Source organism: Mauremys mutica, chromosome 8 (assembly GCF_020497125.1).
Source record: "Mauremys mutica isolate MM-2020 ecotype Southern chromosome 8, ASM2049712v1, whole genome shotgun sequence".
NCBI classification, from domain to species: Eukaryota; Metazoa; Chordata; order Testudines; family Geoemydidae; genus Mauremys; species Mauremys mutica.
This window is the reverse complement of record NC_059079.1, coordinates 11,846,193-11,872,342: the sequence shown is the minus strand read 5'-3', so window position 1 is coordinate 11,872,342 and position 26,150 is coordinate 11,846,193. Positions and strand designations below refer to the sequence as shown.

The 26,150-nt window shown below is 41.4% G+C and overlaps 1 protein-coding gene across 12 annotated transcripts in view; it reads left to right on the top strand.

Moving 5' to 3' along the window:
* The window catches only part of GLIS1 (GLIS family zinc finger 1), a 272,015-nt gene that overhangs the window by 225,501 nt on the left and 20,364 nt on the right, over positions 1-26,150 (top strand). For all 12 annotated transcript variants that reach the window (XM_045026536.1, XM_045026537.1, XM_045026543.1 and 9 more), the window contains 2 exons: positions 2,128-2,260; positions 13,042-13,192. In XM_045026536.1, the coding sequence (XP_044882471.1) occupies positions 2,128-2,260; positions 13,042-13,192 (284 nt within the window). The remainder of the gene's footprint in view (positions 1-2,127; positions 2,261-13,041; positions 13,193-26,150) is intronic.

Below are 26,150 nucleotides of genomic sequence, written 5' to 3'. Positions count from 1 at the left end.
ATGGGGTTTCAGATCTACAGTTCCAAGGGTTCTGGTTTAAGAGGTGATGAAGAAGGAAGGAAGTGGAGTCAGGAGGAAGACGGCTTTCTGTGGCATCATCCCACATGACCCTCTTGGGCATTTGCAGTGCAAAATAGCCCTGTCAGCACTTTATTATGTAGAAACACCCTCTTGCTCCATACCTGCCTGTCCCATAGAAGTAGCTGAAGCTGACTGCTGGAGGGGTTCTCGTCACAGATTGTGTCCTAGTGGAATGACTCTCATGTGTAGTCTTTCCTCTTCCCCTGGAATTCTGTGGTTCTGCCTCTAGCTCCTTTGGAGTGCTTTATGCGCACCGTTTTGTATAGTGGCCTGTAACAGCGTATCAAGTTCTAGGATCCTGAATAGAGATACAGAGCTCTTCTACTGACTCATACTGATGTGAGGACCCTACAGAGAGATGCAGTTATTTCTGCTGATTTACCCTGGCAGCCAGATCACATGGGACTTATCTCGAAGTATGAAAAGGTTTAAGAGCCCAGGAGTTTCCAGTCGCCTCTTTGGATTTTCCCACGAAGGATGTGATTTCACTAGTAGTCAGAACATTGTGATTGGGCCATAGGGCCCCACTCTGCAAACACTGTGTGCATCCTTAACTCTAGGCATGGGCGCAGTCCCTTTGACTCCAAGTATATACATAGGTGTTTATAGGATTGTGATCTATGTTTATACAGATCTTGGAGCCATTCAGAATTTTTATTAAAAAGACTTCTAAAGACAGCAGCAGATTTAAAATGTATTTTGATCAGACTTCTATGAAAGTGAAGTAAGACAGGTATCATCAATAAAGAACTAATAATCAAAATAAATATTTCCTTAAACATATTGGAGGGGGGAAATATAGTTCAGTGTTTCTAAAGCTGACTCCAGTCTCTTCCCAGCTCCAATCTGAAACAGGAAGAATGAGCAAAAGGCTGTTTTTCCTCGCTTCATCATTTGCAGTTTATGACTCAGCAAAGGCAGAACTGTCCATTGTTATCTATGTTTGCTGAATTCTAAGTAGAAGTGACTTAGCCAAGAAAGAAAAATTAACAGGCTGCTCTGCCCACTCATTTGACGCATCCAACCAATAAGCACAATCTTTGCTTTTTTGAAAAATGCTCTGAGCAGAGATTTACATCAGAGGAGCCTTGAATATTTAGTCCATACCTTAGAGGAGGCTTGTTAGATCTTTCTCATTTTTTTTTCTTTTTAGGAGAACAAAATCTAGGATGCTAGTGATTAATTTAGTAGTAGTTAAAGTTTTATTGGCTTCAGCTGCAGATTGTTATCCAAAATGCTAGATATTTATCTTTAAAAAACAAATGCTTGGATAACAGAACCCTAAATAGGTTTTCCTGGACCTTGCATTTAGAATAACTAATCCCAGGGGAGATTGGTATGCAAAACTGTAAACTTCAAAACAATAACTATTAATGGCCACAGAATACGATGGCTGTTTGTGTAATTTGAGCACTATATTATGACAAACACTTGGCAAAATAAGCATGTTTGAAGGAGAATTAGAAATGCTTTTCTTTCTTAATTCTCCCCTCCTGCTGTTTTTAATATGATCGACATTGTGGTTTTCAGAGTATGCTACAGACACTTTTGCCAGAGCATTAATTTACATGGAGACCAGTTGACATATCAGTGATACCTTTTACATATTACCAACAGTGCCTTATTTCGCCAGTTTTAATCTGATAAACACAAACACTTTTCTTTCCCTATCAAAAGTCTTTCCAAGTGTCACAGTTACAAAAACGATGCAAACCTTTTGCCAAAGAACCCAAAACACTACAGAGAGCTAGAAATATGTAGTTAAATTATGCCATAAAATTGAAGAAACATAGGGTACTTTGTTTCTGAACCAAAATGCTGTTGATGTAAGATTAGCACTTAACTTGTGTGCTTAAGAAAACCCAATGACCTCTAATTAGAAATACTTAGTACCCAGTATATCCTCAATTACACTAAGTTCCTAAGAATGACATTTTGTTCCTTCCTTCTATACATAGGCTATAACCAAACAGACATATGAATTTAGTTAGCTACAGTTTGGTTTACTTTGAAATAAGATCTCTTTGTTTTATCCTTCTCTTGCAGCTACATTCATGTACTGATATTGAACAAGATGTACTAAGTGAATGCTTAGCTATACAGCAGCTCCACACATCATCACAACACATTTTGGATGGGAAGTGTGGTAGATCTATAGGTCACCATGACCTAATAGCAGGTAAGAATCATTCCAGTAAATATGATATATGTGTCATTTTAAGTAAGGATTATTAAAGATCTTGGGCCACTGTGGAAAATCAGCCCATTAGGTTTAAGATTGTAAAAACCAGAATGTAGGTTATAAATTAGGTTAAAAATGTATAGTGCATTATTTCACCATTATATCGCAGGTTACCAATTATAAATTTTTCAGAGATGCTGAGCACCATTGCTCTCTTTAATTTTATATGAAATTGTGGGTCTTCAGCATCTTTGAAAATCATGCTCAATCTCTTTAAGTTTGTGTTGGTCTCAGCAGCACACAAATGCACAAGCTATGTTAAAGCACAGCAGGAGTCCTAACAAAGACAGAAATTCACAGATAAACTTACTGTTCTGCTCACAAACATACCCCACATTAAATATATCCCTTTTTTGGCAGTGGAGATATACGTGTTATCTGGAGTGCAGGAGTTGCTTCCCTTACAAAAATATCCCTGATGCCTCTTCATGGGTGAGCTGCAGAGGGGTGAGGGTGTGTCTTTGTGCATGTCCAACAGGGGACATTTTACCAATGGAAACTTAGGTACCTACAGGGCTGGTCTGAGCAGGGGTTTGGAGGAATCTAAATTTTGGATTTGAACCCCTAATGTGGAAGTTCATCACCTTGATCTAGTGCTCACTCTTTTAAAAAAAATAAAGGATGAAAACAGATTATCCCTTCCCAGCCGGTCACAGTGGGCCGCAGGCCTCTGATTTTCACTGATGTCATATTGGATTCTTGTGTCACTATTAGGTATGAAGGTGACGATGACTACTGCTATCATATGTTATCAATGGAACTGATACCATTCTTCTTTTGATGCTGCAGTACTACAGAGTAAATACTGTGGCAGTTAGTAGCATAAGATTTTCCAGATTGGATCAGACCTATGGTCCATCTAGTCCAGTAGTCTGTCCCTGTAAGTGGCCATCACCAGATGCTTCAGAGGAACGTGCAAGACACCCTGCAATAGGCAAATGTTGGATAATCTTCCCCCATCCTACTTAGATTGTAAGCGCCTCAGGGCCAGGACAGTCTTTGTTCTGTGTTGTACAGCACCTAGCACAATAGGGGCCTAGTCCAGAGACTCCTGCTTCAATACAAATAATAATAATCCCTAATTATTAGAGATTGACTTAAACTTGAAACATGAAGTTTTATATCACTTTTTTGTTAACGTTATTATATTATAACTCTGGATGTTCTTCTTGTCCATATAAATGTCCAGTCTCACTTTGAATCTTAAGTTCTTGGCCTCAGCAACATCCTGTGGCAGTGAATTCCAGTCTACTTCTTTTCTGAAATAGTTTCTTTTTATCAGTTTTGAATTTGCCAGCATTCAATTTCAGTAAATGCCCCTTTTTTTCCTGTTACAAGAGAGTGGGAACAAAAGCATCTACCTTCTCTAGACCATTCACTTTATATACTGTTGCTCCGGGCCAATGGGAGCTGCTGGAAGCAGCACAGGCTGAGGGACATACTGGCCACTGCTTCCAGCAGCCGTGAGCCACGGCCAGTGGGAGCCGCGATCGGCCGGACCTGTGGACGGGGCAGGTAAACAAACTGGCCCAGCCCGCCAGGGGCTTTCCCTACACAAGCGGCAACCCCAGTTTGAGAAACACTGCGATAGTCTCCAGAGAGAGGATGTAATAGAGATTAATTTGCTGTTTTCATTCTGTATTTGCTTAAATAGGTATTCACATAAATACCAGTTAAGGTTAAACTGTCCTTGTAGGCATGCACAGAGGGGTGGGGGGCCATGGACTCCAGGCATAAGAGCTGAGGCCAATTTGCAGTCCATGTAGTGGGGGGCATCGTGGGTTTCTCAAGTTGGGTTTCTAAAAGTGAGCCACTCAAAAGTAGAATAGTTCAGTTCTGAAATTGTGAGTCTTAAGGCTTGGTCTATATAGAAAACTTGCCCTGTGTTAAAATCAGTCTAGGTATGTAGGTGCAAACCCTTAACACAGACATATTTAAATCAAGTTAGATTAATATAGCATTAAGTTAAGTCACTTTAAGCATGACTTAAACTGATTCAAGTGAAATTTAAACCAGTTTAAGTGCATCTATGTAAGATGTTTGCACTGGTGTCATTGATCGGTTTTAAACTGATCTAGTTACATTGGTGCACATTTTCTAATACAGTTAAACCCTAAATGACTTTGTTCACAGACAGACACGGAGTCCATGGTGAACTGGGGTTACAATACAAGAATTGTATTGGCGCTGAGTTCCTCAGATATCACAAGGGGTCCTAGTGTCCCTTGTGTGCTTTGTTAGAGCAACTCTGAGAAGCATCTGAATCTACAAAAATCTTCAGCTTTTTACCAGTCCAGGTCTTCAAAAAAAGACAGTATCCTGGTTGACACCTTCTATAACCACTTTTACCCTATTGTAAATTAAAATAGCTGAATTATAACTCCCTGAGAATAAGATGTAATAGGAAAGGATAGTGACTTTTAATGCTCGTAATGTTATTGGGATTCTGTGATGACACACAGAACGCTCTCCAGTAGTGTTACATTCCTTCATTCAGTGTGGCAGGAAGATGTAGGAACTATAGGAATGTGGAGGAATCATTTTAACTTTATCACCTGGGCTCTTCAAACTCACGAGGGCGCAAGCAGCACTTCCAGGATCGGCTTCTTCGGTTGATGCCATTAGCTGAGAGCCCTGTGTGGATTTCCCCAACCGCTTCAACTATTCTGTGAAGAAACTGAAGGATCATTTATGTCTCCGCAGGATGGACTGCAGTGAATAGTCCCAGGACCAGTCTAAGATCCCAAAGGTCCTCAGTAAAACAAAATGTGTTAGAAAACAGGGAGAAAATTGAGCTCACAGATAAATGGTACAGAGACCATACCTAGCTTCTGAGCCTACAGCCTGAGACACCCCTCCCACCATAACCTTGCCGAGCTTGGCTCCACCCCTTCTGATGTTACAGAAAAAAACAGAGAATAGGATGCTCATATTTCTCCAAGCTGTTAAAGCCTCATCCCTTTCTCCCTGAGACACGACATTTCAGGTCAAACCTGGTGTTTGATCCTCCAGAAGGCTGCTGCTGGCTCTCCCCTCACAGTGTCAGATTTTGATATTTTTTGGTGTCTAAATGGAAGCTCAGCTCTTTTGGAAACCTGGCTTTATGCAGCTCTGAGTCACAGCCTTAGAAGTAAAATTGCTCTAGTTCAGGGGTAGGCAACCTGTGGCACGCGTGCAGCTGATTTTCAGTGGCACTCACACTGCCCGGGTCCTGGCCACTGGACCGGGGGGCTCTGCATTTTAGTTTAATTTTAAATGAAGCTTCTTAAACATTTTAAAAACCTTATTTACTTTACATACAACAATAGTTTAGGTATATATTATAGACTTAGAGAAAGAGACCTTCTAAAAACATTAACATTTATTACTGGCATGCAAAACCCTAAATTAGAGTGAATAAATGAAGACTCAGCACAGCACTTCTGAAAGGTTGCCGACCCCTGCTCTAGTTCATGAATATCCCGTATTTCTCAATAATGCCAATCCATCCCCAATATGATATCTTGGCTGACTATATCTAATCTGTCACTGGGGTATTTTTAAAATCTAGTTTTAGTAAATCTCTTCCTATACTTCAACCAGGTCACATTACTCCATATGAGACCCCATCACATATTCCATATGAGAAAGAGACAGAGGAAATAAATCAAGGTGGAGAGACTGTTTTACAGTGAAACAGAAGTTACCTCATATTATCTGCCCCACTATTCCAGTGGCAAAAATAATCCATCATCATTTAGAGCATATATAATATAATGCTGAACATTACAGAATCAAAGTAAAAGGATATTCACACAGTCGCCTATAGTTTGTAATGATATGTTCACTCTTTCAAATAAGCAACAGTAATATTTCAGGACAAATCAGGCTCCGGCATGGTATATAGTATACCACATGGACAAATATATAATGTCCTTTTCATTCCACTTGAAAATGCTCATGTATTTTTTCAAAGAAACCACAATATTAATGTGCAGAGCCCTGGGCCTCTGGGATTACTTGAATTACTGTGGACTTTTTTTTTCCAAGTTAAAGCTGCAGCATATTTTAAGTATGTCAGAGATGAAAGCCAACAATGCAGAAATGAAATGTTTAAAAAGTTCCCATCCCCTGTGTCCAACTTCAAAGCAGGCTTGTGCTTAGGCCAATGGCCGATATTACGGGGAAAGAATGCTCTGTGGCATGAAGAGGAATCCACAGCACACAGCTGGTTAGACCTCGTTCCTTTTTTTTTTCCCATTGCTAGATTGCTTCACTGTTGCCTAATTCAAACCTCAAATATGCCACAGAGATTGCTGGAGGAAGAGCACTGTGGCCAGAGACTGAGCATCATCTACGGCAAGGGAAGCTTTACATGCTGCTTCTATCTCCATTCAAGTCCTATCTGGGCTTGCATTTTTATTATTGATTTTTGCTCTGACTTGGCACACGTCGTGAACAGGCACTAATCAGATGCTTAGAGCACTGGTCTGAGAACAGATGTTAAGGCTAAAAGTTAAATCATTTAAAATTTGGATTGATGACATGTATTTATAAACTGAAGTGGCTAATGTGTTAAGAGGCCTGAGTTGCACAGTCCCAAACTGGATCATGACAGCAGGCATCAGTAATTTATAAGGCTTTCATGCAACTCTCTGCAGCTAGGAGATAGTTCTCGGTTTAAAAAAAAAAGGGAAGAAAAATTTTACAAACATTGAGAAAAGACTAAATTGCAGCCTTTTGGGAGATTTGCCATGGTCACAGAGAGTTTTTCATACATACAGATTTTCTAGGAAAGACAATGAAATTTTGCAGAATGTGGATCTGAGTCTGCTTCCATTAAGAGAAAAATTGACCTCAGAGGGAGCAGGATTGGGCCATAAATGGTCAACTGTTATCCCTAGAGATTTATATTAACTTTAGTTTGATTATCATCAGTTTACTGGGTGCTATTGGAAGACATAGTCCCTACCCCAAAGAGCTCACTTTCTTCCCTTCCTGCATAGTAAACCAGCTTCACATGGAGGACTCTACCATGGCTTGGGGATGAAATTCACACCTCCAACCTGTTCAGCTGCACTATCCCAGTTGGAATAGCCAGAGATGGAATAGCAGCTGCTGCCCCCTGCACCATTTTTTGCAATGTAAATACAGAGTCTGTGTTTTCAGACTAGATGGAGCCTCCATCCCCAGAGCACAAGAGGTGCCAGAGTTCCCCTCTCTTTGGCCCCTCTGGCCACATCCCACTTTGTAAGCAGATACCTGGTGCTACACTGTGCAATACTGTACATATGCATTCTTCCCTGCCAGTGTGACACCCAAAATGTTATGACTACCCCAAAGAATGCCGGGCTTGCTCTTTCGGTCCTCACGCAGGCAGAGCTTCCAAGGGGCAGTCTGCCTGAGGAAAAATCAAGACATCAAAATTGCAACAAATCTAAACTTCCAGTGTGTCTTGAAACTGAAGTGAAAATATGCAGTTCAAAGCACTTGATGATTAAAAATGAATTCCATTGAGCAATGCTGATATTTCAGAATAAGACCTAACACTATGAAAGAAATCAAGTTAGTGTATTTTCTAAGTGGCCTTTCTTTGCAGTAATAACATAAATAAAAATGTATTCACGTTAACTAAATAGAAGTTTGGTTCACAGTGACTCAACAGAAATGACTAATTTCTTGTTGCAGCCTAACATGCAATCTACTAGTAACTGATTGTGTGTGCCACATGGCCCTAAATGTACTCCTAATTATAGGCAAAAACCATATGCTAGCAAAGTGAACAGTAGTGTCAATTATTTCTCTGTATTTCAGCTTTCTTGCTATGCACAAGCTCTACATAGTTCAAGAAATCAAGCCATATTTCTGTTTACTGCACTACAAGTTCAATTAACACGCACAGCCCAAGGGACACCCTACAACCTTTAAACACATTTAATCTTTGCATCCTTGTTTTACTGGAGACTAGATAGTGACTTGGCATAGTGAAAAGGATGGACACATGGGTTCACTGCCCCAGGAGCAGCCCAGGGGTAGAGTCACAGTGCCTTCCCTGGTCCCTCCCCCATTGCTCTAGTGGGAAGTCATCTGTACTGGTTCATACCAATGAGAGATTAGTTACCCATATGGGACATCCCAGCTATACTGACTGGCATGTTGGAGGGGACAGAATCAAAACTCTGCCCATTTCTTGCCCATCTCTGCATACTTCTCACCCACATGCATGAAGGGGGAAGAGCAGCTCCATGGAGCATGTTCAGTTCACTAGACCACCCAGGGCAGTGAGGGGGTGTGTGTGTGTGTATGTCATGTCCCTCTGGTTCACTGTGGGGGCACATCAAAGTTTATGATTTGTTCTTAATTACTCTGGCCCCAGTCCTGGTAGGTGTTGTGCATCCTCCAATCCCTCTGGCTTTTATTTATTTAATTAAATGTGATCTGAGGACAGACTTCTTAGGCTCAGATCTTTTATTAGCACCCAGCCAATAAGGAAGAAAGTTCTCCTTCCTTGAGCCAGACCCAACAAAGAACTGAAATTACAGTCGATAGTTGAGACAATAAGACAGCCCACGAGAAAGCCATTAAACCTTATAGACCCCAAGTTCCATCCAAGAATGTAGAATATGCATGGATGTTCACCAGCTGCTGTGCAGATAAAGCTCTCGTTCACTTCGTTTTTAATTTTTAAGTGAATTATTGATAGTGAAAGGTGCCAGTCTCACAGCTGTGGAGAGAGAATGTCTATGTTTATTCACGGAACAGGTACTGTATTTTGCTCTACACTGTCCCTCCAATTTACCTGAGTTCAATCTGTGTAAGAAGAACATCTAGGTGTGATCTTCTGGCTCAAAGTCTACATCTAATGAGCATTTGTCATCGCTTCAGACTGCCAACAAATGTGTAAACTGGTAGGAAGACTTTTGCAATGTGAAAATCAGTATGTTGTAAGGGGAGGGGATCCTTCCTGCCATTCACCTTCTGTACTGAAATAAGATTGCTGAGAAGGTGACAACAAACCAGGTCTAGCATCATCTGGAAGCATCTGAACTTTCCAGACCTTTTCAGTCTGGTTTTAGATGCTGAGACAGAGCTGATTTCATTGGCTTAGTTGATCATTTCCCCCTAGCAGTGGGCAAAGATCATGTGCCCAAGATTCACTTAGGTCTGCTTTTGACACTGTTGTTCATGGAGGGGGCTTTTAACTCATCTGGAGACCCTGGCAGAGGTGGATGGAATCTTGCTTTCTGTTTCTACGCTTTAATCTAAGAGAAACAAACAGATGCTGATGATGAGCAGTTGCTCATTTGCCCAGAGAGCTCGCTCACAGATTCCATATGGATCTGACTTCTCACTTACCAATTCTACATCTGTGTAATGCCAATGGGAGAGCTTTGGATGTTGGTACCATCAATACACAAATGACACTCAACTCTCTGTTTCCCAGCATACTCAGCCTGATTGACTGGACTATGCGCTTGGTGGGGAGGAGAGATCCTAAGGACTAGGGAGGGGATGGACCCAGTCCTCCCTACTGTCTGGTTATTCCCTCCTTATTCTGTCATGTGTGCTTTTAACTTGTCAGCCCTTCAGGGTAGGGATCATGTGTCTGTGGGGGTTTAGCACACTTGTGGGTGCTGTCAGAAATAATAGATATATGCTTTTATATAATAGTATACATTGATTAGGGGGGATTTTCGGATGTGCTCAGCATTGACCTAACTCTGCTCCCATTCAAGTCAATAGGAGCTTTACCACTGACTTCAACGGGAGCAATTAAGCCAAAAATCATAACCTTAGACTAGATGATTTGTCCTGTTTGACAGCAAAGCTCCCATTGAAGTCAATGGGCACAGCATCAGAATCTTGTGTATTATGGCGTCATGGCAGCAAAAGAAAAAAATAAAATTGCTCTGAATGTAATTATCATGTATATGCAATAGCTACTTTTCAAGTCTCAATAACTCTGCTGCTATTTTTTTAAAACATAGTTCTTTGAAGTCTAATTTTGGCCTGGATATTCTTAAAGCATTCAAGGTCTGGTATAACACTTCAAACAGATTTTGTTTTTTTTACAAATAGAAAGTTTGTACAGTGTTAAAATTATTATATTGATCTTTCAAAAAGAGAAATTTACATCAGTTTATTCATATTGGAAAGTTAATCTTTCTAGCAACCCCAGAGATGCAGACATGAATGTAGTTCTCAAAATTTTATGCAAAAGAAGAAATATATACACCTCGATAGTTAAAAGAGTCAGAGGTAATCCAATATCAGTTTAAAACTAAAAAGTACCTATGGATAAGGTCACTGTAATTAAACGGAAACAAACCCAGTCAATTATTTATTTCCCTTCATATTTAAAATTTCAACTCATTTATCAAATCACTTTCCAAATCATTAGAAGCAGCATCACAAAGGGCCCCAACCCTGCAATGGCTCCAACCCTACACTTGCTGAACTGTAAGCATGTGAGTTGCCCCATTACCGTGTTTGTGAGTGTTTATGGGATGGGGGCAGGAATTTGCTAAAAATTTTCCTTTCAATCTTCAATAAAATGAACCAATTGATCAGAGTCATACAAAGTCTATATCCTATTATAGTGTGAAACTAGGCACCAGCAAGGAGAAGCTCATAAATATATGTTGTAATAAAATTGTCTGTGATTAAATATAGGCAGATCCATCTGTATGTTGATGACATAACTTGATTAAAAAACCTTTAACCAACAGAGTGCACTCTTGCACCTGTACACATCTGATATAGCAATAGAAACAGAGGTAGAGTCGTCTGTTGTGGAAGATGCTGATGCATTCTATTTAAGCGAAGAATAAATGAGAGCTGATATAAAGCTATTTTCTCCACAGGTGGAAATACACTGTCATGTATTCTTAAGTTCTCTGTCACCTAATAACATACTTGATATTAGCCAAATGGCTTTGCAAACGAGTCCTCTTCTTACAAACACGCATGTATGTAGTCCCCTTCAGCTCAATGGTGCTACTCATAGGCCTGATCCAAAATCAAGGGAAGGGCTGTCATTGACTTCAATGAACTTTGGTCAAGGACTCGTGTGTATGTGTTCAGAGGATCTGGGCCTATCTTTGTAAAAGGCAGGTAGCAAGCTTCCTTATATATTGCCACAATCCATTCCGTAGACCATGTGGACCGCCTAATGTGCCACGTAAACTCATCATAACTTTAAAGAAAACATCACTTTGTCTCCGTGGCAACTTGCAAGTCGTCATACAGTTTTTATTATTGGTATGCCTCATCGTGTAATGCAGGCTGACAGCCCTGATGTGTAATTTCCTCATTTTTGAGGGTGTGATTCTCCTAAACGCTATCCTCATTCCATTTTTAGTTTAATTCATTGAGATTCCATTTACTTCAAGATGTGTTATTTTAAAATTGGTTCAGTGGGTCTACTCCTGCTTTACTAGAAAGTTAGTTGATTTATTTCCAAATTAAAGTAATTTCTAAATGAAATACTAAAATGCCAACATTTTTTGTGTAGCAGAGAAAATGCTTTGGGTTCTGGGACTCTCACTATGTGGAGTGATGTAGTGTTATCAAGGAATTACATATTTTAATCAGCACCTGCTCGCTAGTCCTGCCAGTTTTACCCTAGGAGAGTAGTCCCATTTCCATCAATTGAACTGTTTGCTAGAAGAGTACCAGTCACATGAGCAAGAGGTTGAAGGCTCAGGCACCTGGACTGGGAAGTGGCCTTGGGATCCACCTGATGGGATCCACCACATGCAGATTTCCCCCTCTCTAGACAGCACCTCTCTAGTCTCCGCAGCACCAGAACTAGCCCCAGCCCTGTGAAGCCAGCTTTCCACGGTCTATGGGGAAAGGGCTGGAGTCAGGGCAGGCCAGGGAAATATGCAGCTTCCCACTGCTGACCTCACTTCATGCCCCATGACCCTTACATGAAAATATGAAAAAGTTAAACAGATCCCGGAAGTCTGAACTTTCCCACAGGCATCTTCCCATGAGACACCCTAGGGAAGCCACAGTCTGAGGGCATCCATGGTAGCCTGGCTTCATTGGCAGAGAGCCAGGAGGGCACTGCTGAGGTGTCAGAGTTGAAGTACGTGTACATGGTCTCTGCACAGATGGCCTTTGCCTCACATATCCCAAAGGCTCTGCCAGATTTAGTGGCAGGCCTGAGGCCTTTACCATGGGGAGTCAAACTCTGTTTCCGCATCTGATAATGGCAGGATGCAGGGGAATCTCTGCCTGGGAATCTCTGGGTGATTTCTTCATTCAAAGTTACCAAAATCTCCCCTGCCCTGTCCCCTTCCCCAAACAAACAGTAGATCAGTGATTTGCGTGCCAGCCTCGACATGAGACTTAGGACAGAGTGATCTCGCATCAGGTTTACACCATGGGCATCAGTGGAGTTACTTTGAATGTATAATGGTGCTAGCTAAAGGAAAATTAGACACACACAGTCTAAAATGAGAGGTCATAGGAAATACCACTGATTAGATTTAGATTTAGAAGAATAATGAAAGTGCTGTATTAAATTTAATCAAGGGTTTTTGTTGTTCTCAAATTAAGATCAAGGTCACTTCCATACTGAGAGGTGCTTTAGAAGTTGATAACCTTTTTTTTTTTTATAAAAAGAGGTTATTTTTCAGTGGTAGACGTCTAATCTAATAGGATATGAAACAGACCTTCCATCTTCAGGATGCTCATTTTAGTTTACAAAATTACATTTGTTTGCCTCACAGGCATGTACACTGGTTCCAGTGCTAACCATAATGGACCATCACCAGGTCTCCTGCCACCTACTCACGACATCCCCTCAAGACACCATCCACTGGAATCAACCCTGGCCAGTCCACACCATCATCTGTTACCTTTGGAGAGTACGAGGGAAGGGTATGTACTTTAAGCAAGCATGCCATCACTCTACAAAGATGTACTGAATCCCATGTCGTTGGGTTTATGTTAAACTCTGTTCAATGCATTGAGAAGGTTACTGAGTATGGTATGATTACTCAGAACGGGTCTAGATTGAACATCTTCATCTCCTTGTTTTAAAAACAATTTTAGATTGTTCTTCATACTGCACTGAGATTTTATAATATATTTTATTTTTAAATACTCTTCCTTGGTGGCATGTTATAGCTGTGGCTGTGTGCACAGGGCTCCTATTGACTTCACTGGGATCCCACCCCTATCTCAGCAGCCAGAGTATGGCCTGTAGAATCATAAGGCAATGGTTGCCTGAGTGAGAACTATTTGTTTAAGGATTGCAGGCCGCTGTGCTGAAGTGCTGAGAGTGGGACCCGACTCAGTGAAATCTACATGAAGCCGTTCTTTATATGTTGTATTAATAGATAATGTTTTCTTACAGTATCTTACGCCTTCTATCCAAGGCTCTCAAAGCACTTTACAAACAGGAAGGAACGACTGTAAACCTCACAACTCCCCTCTGAAGTAGGGGATCTGCCACTCTGGCTAGATTCCTAGCTGGTGCCCTTATTGGTCGTATCTGACAGCTCACATAGTGATGAATTGTAATTCCAATACCCCGTCATGGACAAGAGCACTCTCCTCATTTTACTGATGGGGAACTCAGACACATCGGCTTGCCCAAGATCTTTAGCAGTGCCCGGCATTTAATGTAGTCCCATTCAAGTGTCATCACCATCCCTCCTCAACCCCAATATGTAGCTGAGGAAACTGAAACCTAGAGAGATTACGAATTTAATTGTACCCTTAAGGTGCAGTCCTACAGTAGTGGCATGTGGCAAGGGAGCAGGCTCTCAAGGAGGAATTCCTCCTGCAGCCTTTGGGCAGTGCACACTGCAGTAAACCTAGACTCCTTCTCCCCTGCATCCAGCCCACTCTTCTGGCCAGTGCAGAGGATGAGGAAAGTACCTTCATCCTCCCATTTGGGGCAGAGAGTGGCAGTACTCACCTCACATAGAGCCTGTATGCCGCAGCTACGTTACAGCTGCCCCTCAGTGCAGGGGCATATCATGGTGGGAAGGGTCCTTGAGCATACACATGCCCCCCACCCTTTTGCACCAACACAGGACCAGACCCCAGCTGTCCCTAAAAGACATACCCAGTGTCATGTAGGATGACTGGGAGAGCCCAGCTCTCCTGCCTCCCTCTCCTGTGCTTTAACCACAAGACAATCCTCTCTATCCCCCCCAAAAACCAAGAGTCAAACTTTTATGTTTGCTCCACTCATTTATTTTCACCTTAACAAACAGTTTCCATGCTGGTTTTAAAAGATGGATGGATCCGGTTCTAAACTATGCACCGGGAAGTGAATTCTCACTTCTCCCTTGACCAGCAGCATACCCAGCATGATTCTACAGCATGGGCCTGCGGTAGGGATCTCCATTCAGGGGTCACAGATCCCCTACCAGTTGTGGAGCAGATTCACGAGGGCTCGCCGTACCCACAGGTGGAAGTGAGAACTAACAGTAGGAATGGGGAGAGAAAATCTACAATGAAGCAGATCCAAGGGCCATTTTTTTCCTCCTGTGGGAGGGGAACATATCAACCTCAAAGAGGAGAAGGATCTCTTCCTCCCACTCACCCCTGTGTAAATCCTTAGGACACCGTCCAGTGACTAAGTCTGGGTGGTGGTTCTGGAAGTGGGCCTTATGTGAAATTAGCACCAAAAATCCCAACAGAAAACAATATAACCAAACTAAGGAAACATTTCACATGTCAGCTGCACAGGTGAGTTCTGAGTTTGTTTTCAAGACATTTTAACATTTGGAACTTATTTGCTCACCTCCCTGACAATAATAAAAACCAAAGACGTGGCTAACATGAGAGCGTACTATAGCAGTGTTTCAGATTCTATAGCTGAGTGCACTGGACTGCATGGATTCACTCTTATTGATGCATGTGAACTGTCTTCATTTTGAGAAAATCGGTTCCATTTGAGTAAAAAAAAATGCTGAATCCAATTTTTAATTGGAACCTTCTACACAAGTTTTGATTGCTTAGTGAGTGCCAGGAGCAGATAACTATTCATTTGCTTAGGTCACAATTTGAGTTTTACATTGGAATGGCTTTCAATTTTTGCTGAATAAGCATTTGTTCTTGTGTGAGAATAGTGTGCTGATTTATTATCTCCCAATGCTTATGTACTTAAGAAACGCAAAGTGGTTACAGAAACACTATAGTTAATTTCCTATGACATAATATAAGGTTGAGACAATAACAGGGTTCTAACTATGAACCAGCCATCAGAAAACTAAGAATGGAACATATTGTTTGAATGTTTATTTTAAAACAAGACATTTTGTTCGTTACATAGTGACTGGGGATGTTTCAGCATTTAAAATAGCATTCACTATATTCAAAGTAACCTGTTATTTTAGGCATTGTATTAGCTAGTCCATAAAATACATTTGCTATATTTTAATTGTTTGCACTTTCATTACATACTGAAATAAAGACCATATTTTAATAGCATTTACTTAGATAGAAAATATAGTCTGAACTAATCAAAATCTCATACTTTACACAAAACCATACTAAATGAAAGTATTCATCAATTTAATCAACAAAAACCCTTTATAATCTAATGCTTGGAGCTGCTGAATTATTGGGTCTGTCTTTGTCAGTTAATAGTTCTGTATCTTTATTCAGATAAAAACACATGAAGAGAAATAAACATTTAAAGCTCTATATGAACCGCATTGCACTTTTGACATACATAGAGCATTTTGCCTCATTCATCACCTAGCTCTGTATCCATGTTTAGGTACGTTTAAAGAATTACTATACTGTGAATCAATGTGATGTCAAGATTGGATTCCAGAGTTTAAGTCTTTGGAATGAACCAGAAATGATTATTATCAAAAAGTGTAATTATTGAATCATCAAATATGTGAGATGCCAAAAGCTACACGGGGCAGAGTACAAATAGTCTACTCAAGGTTGACAGAAGATTCAGAATTTGATTTAAAGGCTTTAAGTGAAAAAAAAACCCTACTATGTTCTACCATCCTTTGCCAAAGTCAATACCAAGTGTAGCACTCAGTTTTCCCAAATGGTTTGCTAAGACATTTAAATAGTTTGACAAAATTATCTAATTCACTTGAAAATGTTCTAACAGAATCTGACTTCATTACCAAATATATTTACACTGGCTTTATATATGTAATATATGGAATTTTTTTAAATTGTGGCATGAAGTGCACAGGTTGCTGGATCAAATAATTTTACATTAATTTATACTAATATTAATTAAAGTAGAAGTGTATGATTTAGGAGTATTTTGGCATGTAGAAAGTAGGGCTTGTGTGATCCATGTTGTTTTTGTTTGTTTTTTAATTTCAAGTAGTGAAGTGTTACTTTAACATTATTTATGGCAAATGCTATAAGTAATGTCAAAACTGTTTAACTTCAGCAGCTGCAAAGACAGTAAGTTTAGATTTGTAGCACCCTGAAGATAGAAAAATAGCTCCCAGTGTTAACCTTTGGCTTCACTAAATTGATGTTATGCCTGGCCTGGTCTATACTACAACATTTGCATGAATATAACTAAACCAGTTAAAAAAATCCATCAGTAAAATTTGTGGACACCCCAGTGTAGACCCACTTGAACTGGTTTAGCCTACTAATTTAGCTTCCAGTGATAAGTTACCAACTTTAACCTTTGTGTATATTAATTTAGTTAAACTAGTCTGAGTGGGTTCCATCAGGAGTTTATACCAGTTTAACTAGATCAGTATATGTATTGATTTAATTAAACTGGTGCACTTTTCTAATATAAACAAGGCATCTGCTTTGCTATATATATATCTCCCTCTCTTTTGTAGAATATGCGCACAAATACATAAAGAAGGGTCTTGTTTATGAAATAATAGAGGGTGGTTTATGAAATACAGTTCTTCTTCGAGTGATTGCTCCAATGCATTCCAGTTAGGTGTGCGCGCCGTGCGTGCACGGCTTCTCCGGAACTTTTTTCCCTAGCAACTCCGGCGGGCCGGCTGGCGCCCCCTGGAGTGGCGCCGCTATGGCGCTAAATATATACCCCAGCCGGCCCGTCCGCTCCTCAGTTCCTTCTTACCGCCCGTGACGGCCGGTCGGAACTGTGGAGTGCTCGTCACCCTCGACGTCCGTAGGGCGCTGGCGTTTTACATCGACCGGACAAGGTCCTTTCGGCGTTCCACCCAGCTCTTCATCGCAGTCGCTGATCGCATGAAAGGCGAGCCGGTCTCTACCCAGCGCATTTCCTCCTGGGTGACTCAATGCATCAGGTCATGCTACGAGCTGGCTCACGTGACACCATGCCGACTCACCGCTCATTCTACGAGAGCGCACGCCTCGTCCGCCGCCTTCCTGAGCCATGTCCCCATCCAGGACATCTGCAGAGCGGCTACCTGGTCTTCGGTCCACACCTTCGCCTCCCATTACGCGTTGGTGCAGCAGTCTAGAGACGACGCAGCCTTCGGCTCTGCGGTATTACACTCCGCCACGTCTCACTCCGACCCCACCGCCTAAGGTAAGGCTTGGGAATCACCTAACTGGAATGCATTGGAGCAATCAAAAGACGGTTACTCACCTGTAGTAACTGGTGTTCTTCGAGATGTGTTGCTCCAATCCATTCCAGACCCACCCTCCTTCCCCACTGTCGGAGTAGCCGGCAAGAAGGAACTGAGGAGCGGACGGGCCGGCTGGGGTATATATTTAGCGCCATAGCGGCGCCACTCCAGGGGGCGCCAGCCGGCCCGCCGGAGTTGCTAGGGAAAAAAGTTCCGGAGAAGCCGTGCACGCGCGGCGCGCACACCTAACTGGAATGGATTGGAGCAACACATCTCGAAGAACACCAGTTACTACAGGTGAGTAACCGTCTTTTCTCTATGCTTTTATTTTCAGATCACTAAACTATTGTAGAGTAGTAGTCATTCAGACTTTATGAGCCATTGGTATAAATTGGTCCAACTATTGCAAGATCTTGTTCACCCTACAGATAATAAACACCACACAGTATAGTGTAATCTCCACAGCATTAATATGTGGTTTTAAAAAGAAAAGTAGATAATCTTATAATTCATCATACATTAACAGCACCAATTATCATGTAATTGTAAACCTTGATAACAGAAGGTCATGAGGTTTAGGCACTTTTGCTCAGGATCCATTACATTTTTTCCCCATGGATCAGCAAAACTGAATTTCCCTTCAGTATATGGAGTTGGCGCAAGGTCCCATTAAAGTCTTTGAACTCAATCATTTTGCATATGGCTATGTGACCTTGGTCACATGCATTACACATAGCAAATAGCATTTACATTCCTGGAGGAAGTCAAGGACTACTGACAAATAATGACAATTCTACCAATAAGGATGATGTATCCCTTAGAGAGGATTGGGACACTAATTGTTCATACTTCTTTAGCAATTTAGGTCATATCCGCCATGTAAAATCTATGGTGACTGAAGAATTAATGAGATCATGACATCACAAAAGTCTTAAAGCTGAACAAATGAGAGAGAATATTTTTAGTTAGCGCATTTAAAATGCTAATTTCTTTGTGCTTGCTAACAGCTCTTTAACCAGGGACGACCAGACTTGATATTCCTGATATTTTTAAGGTAAAATGTGCAGGAGAAAATCCATTGCTATGGCCTTTACACCACTCAGTGGCAGTGTAAAGGATCCTCTCATCTTAAGGCCTCTTTCCATTGCCAGAGTGGCATGAAGTGGGCATAGTACAAACACGAATGAGGCCTAAAGGGTTTCCTCCCTCAAAACCAGCAGTGGAAACACCCAGGCAACCCTTCACCAGCTCAGACTCCCCTCCTGAGATGTGAGCCTTGTAAAATGTCCCCATTTCTTTCCCCCACTTTGAGGTTGTGGTGGTAGCTTGAGGAGTGGGGAAGAAGAATTCTGTTAGTGGATGGCAGGAAAGTAAAGTTTAATGTCTGTAGGGGTGAAAGCCTTACAGGAGAGAGAGTGGGGTGGCTAGATAGGGTTCTCCTGTGTGGAATTTTTTGTATTATCCTGGCTCTGTGGCAAGGAGGTGAGAGGAGACCAGGGATGGTTTTGTGAATGAAGGTGTTTAGAAGGGTTGTATCACGTGAGGTGGGATCAGACACATGCAGTGGCTTTAAGGATTTCACTTTACAAGTAGATGGTTTTCTGGAGTGTGATTGTAGTGTATTTAGGAAATTGGTTCCAAAATCAAAACAGAAAAGGATAATTCTTTAATGAACTATTGCAGATCATTTTTATTTTAATAGCTAGTACTTTCTTGCATTTTAAGGGCCAACCTCTGTCGAAGGCAGTGAGATCACATGAGTAAGGCCAGTAAGATTTGGCCCATTATTAGAATAGTTGTGGGAAACAAACAAGCCTCTACTATTTAGAGGATGGAACTAAATACCAACACCTTTTTTATAATAGTTCCTGGGACCAGAAAAATGTGTCATTCATTGTTTGTGGATTCCACTGGGACTACTCCTCATTTATAATAGAATACACAAGTTAGTGTTTTATTCTCTTTTAAAAGCACTAAAACTCAATAACAAGAAACAGATCTCTCTGAAAGCAGAAAACATTTTCAGTGGAGGTAGCCAAGAACCCATCATAATTTATCTCAGTGTTATGGATCTGAGCACGCATAAGGGGCATCAGTACATCTATCCAAAGAAAGAACAATGTACAGGTGCGGGGCTGAGGTTTATGTAACAAAGAAAAACAGTAATTAAAAGCATCTGGATTTGAATCCCAAGTCATTTATCTCATTGTAGAAAATGTGAACAGAGTTCATTTATAATCATATCCAGATAGGCCTATCCTGTTTTTAGCAAAATTAGCATTAAAGTGGCCTCATTTCTGCAATATTTGGCTAAGGAAAATATAGCATCTGATTGCTGATAGAGTACTGACGTTTTCCTGACTGTACCGGGATGTAGGTGGACATTTATTTAATATTATATTTTTCTAAAATAGGTGGATTGACATTTATGATGTCACTTCGATAGTGTCTAAAAGTAAGCACTAACAAATAAAGATACTGGCCTCGGAGATGTGGTGTAAGTGATACAGTCTCAAATTAAGAAATAATAAGGCTACAGGGAGAAAAGAGAGGTTAAATGAGTTACTCAGGAAGCCTTTGACTGAGCGGTGATTAGAACCCAGGTTTTTTGACTTCCAGTCATGTGCTGTAACCAGTAGTTCATGTTTTCTGTGATAGTCAGAGGAACAGAATATTTAGTCTCTGTAAACCTGATATTCTTGTAGCTTTTTAGCAAATTCAGTGGTTTAGAAGTAAGCCATATAAAGAGAATGCATGACAGCTTGTCCTGATGTGAAAAATCATACAATCGTGTCATTGCAGGGCTGGAAGGGACCTTCAGAGGTTATCCAATCCAGACCTCTATGCTGAGCAACTATGGGCCAGATTTTTAAAGATATTTAGGTGCCTAGTGGGGTTTTCAAGCGCCCACAATCGTTGGTATTCTTTAGCCTCATTTTAAAGATATGTCATAAAGGTTAAATTACCTGCAAGGTCACACCGCATGTTCATGACAAACCAGGGCCTCTGACTTCCAGTTCCTCGCTCTCAATATAACCAGTGTCCCAACAACAAGAAAATGGAAACACACTGGAATAACTTGTAATCCCAGAGCAGAGCTTCAGTCTATGTTAAATGTGAGGCACATTACAACCCAGTAATTTGTTTGCTCATCATTTGTGGGAAAGGATAATAAAATGCAATGATGCCCAGCAAGGTGAGCTACAATGAAGGATTTATTATAGAGGTGGAAAAAGATTCCATGCATTCCAGAGAGCTAGCCAAAGACACCTGGCAGTGATTAGTGCAAGGTTCACCAAACTTCAGATAGTCTGTTGGTTTTTTTTAAATGGTATAACTGTTTCCTGAGCATGTGCTGACAGAAATTCCCGTAGGGCAAGACCCAGAACAGAAACACGTGGCAAGAGATTGGGTGCGATCCAAAGACCAGATTAGCAGAGCTTTACACATCATTTTTAATATATAGGAAGAGATGAAAATCAGTGTTAACTTCCCCCTTCCCCCTCCCCCGCCCACCCCCCCACAAAATATAATCTCCTGATTCTGGAACTGAATTGCATATTCTCATAATATAAGTAGCTATACTGTTGAGCAGGCAAGGTTTTATGAATGAAACAGTTGGCATGAGGAATTTTATGGTAGCACCTGGTTTCACTGAAATATATCAGCTTTTGTAACTAAATATAACATTATGCCTCTAACTCAGAGCACTATATAGAATCTTTCCTTCAGACTCGTACGTGGTAGATACAATTCTCAATATTTTGCAATGTGGTATTAGACTGGACTTGAGAAGCAGCTTTGAAGTCCGGTCTAATAGCACAATATACACAAGAATTTATTTTAGATAAAGTACAGATGTATTTCACTCTGGATCTGATCCGGTTCCCACTGAGCTCAATGAGAAAAGGATTGGGGCCTATTGTCTAGCAGAGGAATCTGCCAGTCAAGATTTTCTATCAAAAAACCCAACAGTGAGCCACTGTTCATATTGAAAACATCCATGCCTTCAATATTTCTATGCTGTGGTTAGATTTCATCCTGAATTATTATGATTCAAAAAGTATCCTAGGTTGAAGTGAATTTCATTATTTTTCAGTTCCCTGCAAGTAGTTTCCAATTAAGCATATTGTGCTGTATTTTCAGTATCCAGGAACAGATTAAAAATATTATCTGTGTAATGGACCATGAAGAAAGTTGCCTTAAAATGGCTAAAAATGTAGCTGCTTTATTTGCTGTTCTGTAGAATTTGTCCAAGAAGAGTTTTCGACCAGGGTGTGGCTAGAGCAAAATATAAAAGCCATTTCTTATTCAGACTACAGCAATATGGATAAATTCGGGGTGGGGCGGGGGAAAATATATCCTTGTCCTGTCAGAAGGTTTTCAAAAATCAATTTGGCTGTATATTTATTCTTAGTGCTGTACAGTTTAATAGGTTCTAGAGAAACTCTTATGTAGTAATAACATTGAGACAAAGAGGTTTAGTGTAAATTGTGGGAATAATACGAAGTTGTATATGCACCCCCAGCTACCCAAATGGGGGTAGACTAAAGACAGGACAAATAATGCAAACACTCCAAATACCATAGCTATATTTGATGCATAGGAAGTGTCTAATACAGAGATGTCTGTTAACTCATGAGATACCTAGACAAAGAGCCCTGTGTAGGACTATTTTTTTAATCCCATTCCCACCTGCTCCAGCATCGTTTGTTGAATTTTTATCCCGCTCCTGCTATTATGGCAGTGTGGTGGGGCGACTGCCCCACACAGGCAGGAGAAAGGTTAAGGCAGCCTTGGAGAGGCTGCGCAGAACCTAGCCAATCTGGAAAGGATTTATTGGGAGAGCCAAGCAGGAGAAGGCTTGCTGGAGCAGCCCATATATAAAAGGCTGCTCAGCAGAGCAAGGGGTAGTCCCTTCCTGGAGAGCAAAGGGGAAGGACTGTCTGCTTAAGAGCACCGGAGATACTACAGTGCTGGGCCGGGAAGCGGAGCAAAAGGTGAGCTCCAATATATTCTTGGCTGACCACGGCCCAGCTGAGACCCTGAAGCAAGGGCAGGGAAGGTGCTAGGGCTATGGGGAAGAAGCCCAGGGAATGTAGGCAGTGGGAATAGAAGGAGGGGCAGTAAGTGGCTGCCAGCTGTACGTTCCCTGAGCCGGGAACCTTTACCCTTACATGCCAATGAGGAGAGTGGCCTAAATCCAGACTTCACTTTGCCCCTGAAACCAGGGACTAGACAAGAGACTGCAGTTGGCCACTGAAGCAAGTGGAAGGACTGAGGATTGCCTGTCCCCTGAAACGGGGGAAGACAGTGGGCTGGGGCACAGCCAGAGGGCCGTGTCCCGAAGAGGACACCGCGGTCTGGAAGCAATAAGGGTCCAGATGGTGGAGGAAGTAGAAGTAACAGCGAGTGAATCACCGCTAGTAAAAGGCATTCTGGTAGTCAGATTCCCAGCATGACCAGCAGGAGGCGCCACAGCAGTGAGTGGGAACCACTATAGGCAGTGAGACCTGCAGGACCCCAGTCCCACTGCAGGGCTCTACCTACACACTTCACTAAATTATATCTCATAGTTCAACCTGAATTGTATATCACAATCAAAAATATATTCTGTGGAAACAAATTTAATTGAAAGTTCTGCAGCATTTTTCATGAGGATTTCTTTTTCTGGTAGACATTCGTAGATGCATTTAACTTTACAAAACGAGAGAGCTATCATGTTGCCTATAACTAGAAGGGCTCTTAAGACACAAGGTACTTTATGTGATTTCAAGCTCATGGAAAGGAATTAATTTGTTAATTTTCCTTTTAAGCAGACGTGAATTTACAGGTGATACAGAATAGCTCTTCATGAACTACACTAGATGTGTGGCCTGAGTGTGTGGTCTTTATATAATGCATTGGTTAAGTGCCCATGATCATAGCTGATCCACCCTGAGATGGGTCTGCTACTTTTACTCACAACTAAAGAAGTTAGGTCCAGATTTTTAAAGCAGATCAGGAATTGCTGTGCTCAGCTGCTGCCTAGCCAGTTTTTCCTCATTTTTGTTTGTGCCTTTGTTTTTTTCTTCCTATGTGTAGTACTTTGCACTTATCTTTATTGAATTTCATCTTGTTGATTTGACTAATTCTCCAATTTCTCAAGGTCATCTTGAATTCCAATTCTTTCCTCTAAAGTGCTTGCAGTCCCTCCCATCTTGGTGTCATTTGCAGATTTTATAAGCATACTCTCCACTCCATTATCCAAGGCATTAAGGAAAATATTGACTAGTACTGGACCCAGGACAGAGCCCCGTGGGACCCTACATCCTCCCAATTTGATGCCAAACTATTGATGATAGCTTTTGAACACAGTCTTCCAGCCAGTTGTGCACCTACTTTACAATAATTTAACCTACACTGTATTTCCCTAATTTGCTTATGAAAAGGTCATGTGGGACTGTGGAAAAAGTCTTACAAAATCAAGATATGGCATGTCTATAGCTTCCCCCCTATCCACTAGGCCAGTAACCCAGTCAAAGAAGGAAAGTAAGTTGGTTTGGCATGATTTCTTCTTGACATATCTATGCTGGCTGTTACTTAATCCTCTAGGTACTTACAAATTGATTGTCTAATTATTCGTTCTAGTATCTTTCTTGGGTATCATAGGGCTAGTCTACACTTACCTGCCGGGTCGACGCGGAGAGTTCGACTTCTTGGAGTTCGAACTATCGCATCTAATCTAGACGCGATAGTTCGAACTCCCCGTGCGCTCCGGTCGACTCCGCCACTGCCGTTTGCAGTGGTGGAGTTCCGGAGTCGACCTTGGAGCCGCGGATTTCGATCCCGCGGTGTCTGGCCGGGTGAGTAGTTTGAACTAGGGTACTTCGAGTTCAGCTACGCTATTCACGTAGCTGAACTTGCGTACCCTAGTTCAACCCCCGCCCTTAGTGTAGACCTGCCCATAGTTAAGCAGACTGGTCTATAATTTCCTGTCTCGTCTTTGTTCCTCTTTTTAAAGATAAGTACTATGTTTGCCCTTCTCCAGTCTCCTGGGACATCACTTGTCCTCCATGAGTTCTCAAAGATAATCACTAATGGTTTTGAGATTGCATCAGCTAGTTCTTAAGTATCCTATTGTGAATTTCATCATACCCTCCTGACTGAATACATCTAACTTATCTAAGTAATCTTTAACCTGTTCTTTCCCTGGTCTGGCTTGTGCTCTTTCCCTCTTGTTGTTAATTGTGTTGAGCATCTGATCACAATTATACTGGAGCAAAATAGGCAATGAACACCTTGGCCTTCTTGCTGTCATCCGCTATTAGCTCTCCTTCCCTGCTAGGTAAAGGACCTACACTTCCCTTTGTCTTTCTCTTGCTTCTAATGTATTTCTAGAACCTCTTATTGCCTTTTATGTCCCTTGGTCGGTGTAACTCATTTTGTGAGTTTGGCTCTCTGATTTTGTCCCTACATGTTTGTGCTGTTCTGTTGTACGTGTCCTTAGCAAATTATCCACGTTTTCACTTTTCGTAGGATTCCTTTTTGATTTTCAGGTCATTAAAGAGCTCCTGTTGAAGCCATATTTGCCTCTTACTAGTCTTCCTGTGTTTCCTTCACTGGGATAGTTTTCTGTTGTGCCTTAAATATTGTCTCTTTGAGACACTGCCAGCGGTTCTGAGCTCGTTTTTCCCTTAGAATTTCCAAGATACAGCTTTGCTGTACAGCCAGCTAAACACACACAAAGTCCAGCAGATTGACAGAAATGTGTTTTTCAACTTAACTGCTGCATAAGAGAAGACGGACATATATGGAGAGAACACCCGCACTGAAAGGGAGAAAATTAGGTATTTTACACAAAATGCATATAACAAGAAAAGTGCTTTCACCCTAGCAGTGACTTTGTCATCACAATCTCAGTTTTAGGCTGTGAATTAAACTTTGGAGGGCGGGGGGTTCCTGCTCTAAAAATATGTTCTCTTGGCACTTGATCTGCCTCTGGGTTGTTAAAAATAGGAGACTAGAAACGGTCTGATTCTCCCATAGCCTGTTCTCGTGTCTGCCTTGTTCTCTTTCACCAGATTTCAGCCTCCTCAATTTCCCTGATTCACGCTCTCTTCTCTTAGTTCTCTCATCCTTAACTCATGTTTCCAGTGGCTCAAGTAGTTCACTTTCATAGTTTTGGTCTTGTCTACTGGCTGAATCTCTATAATTAAATCTATTGCTGGTTGTCTTGTTCAAAGACCTCCCGCTCCTGATTGCCCTGAGCTCCCTTATGGATGATTGACTAGCTGCATGTTTATCCTCTGGATATTGACTGTGATGGAATT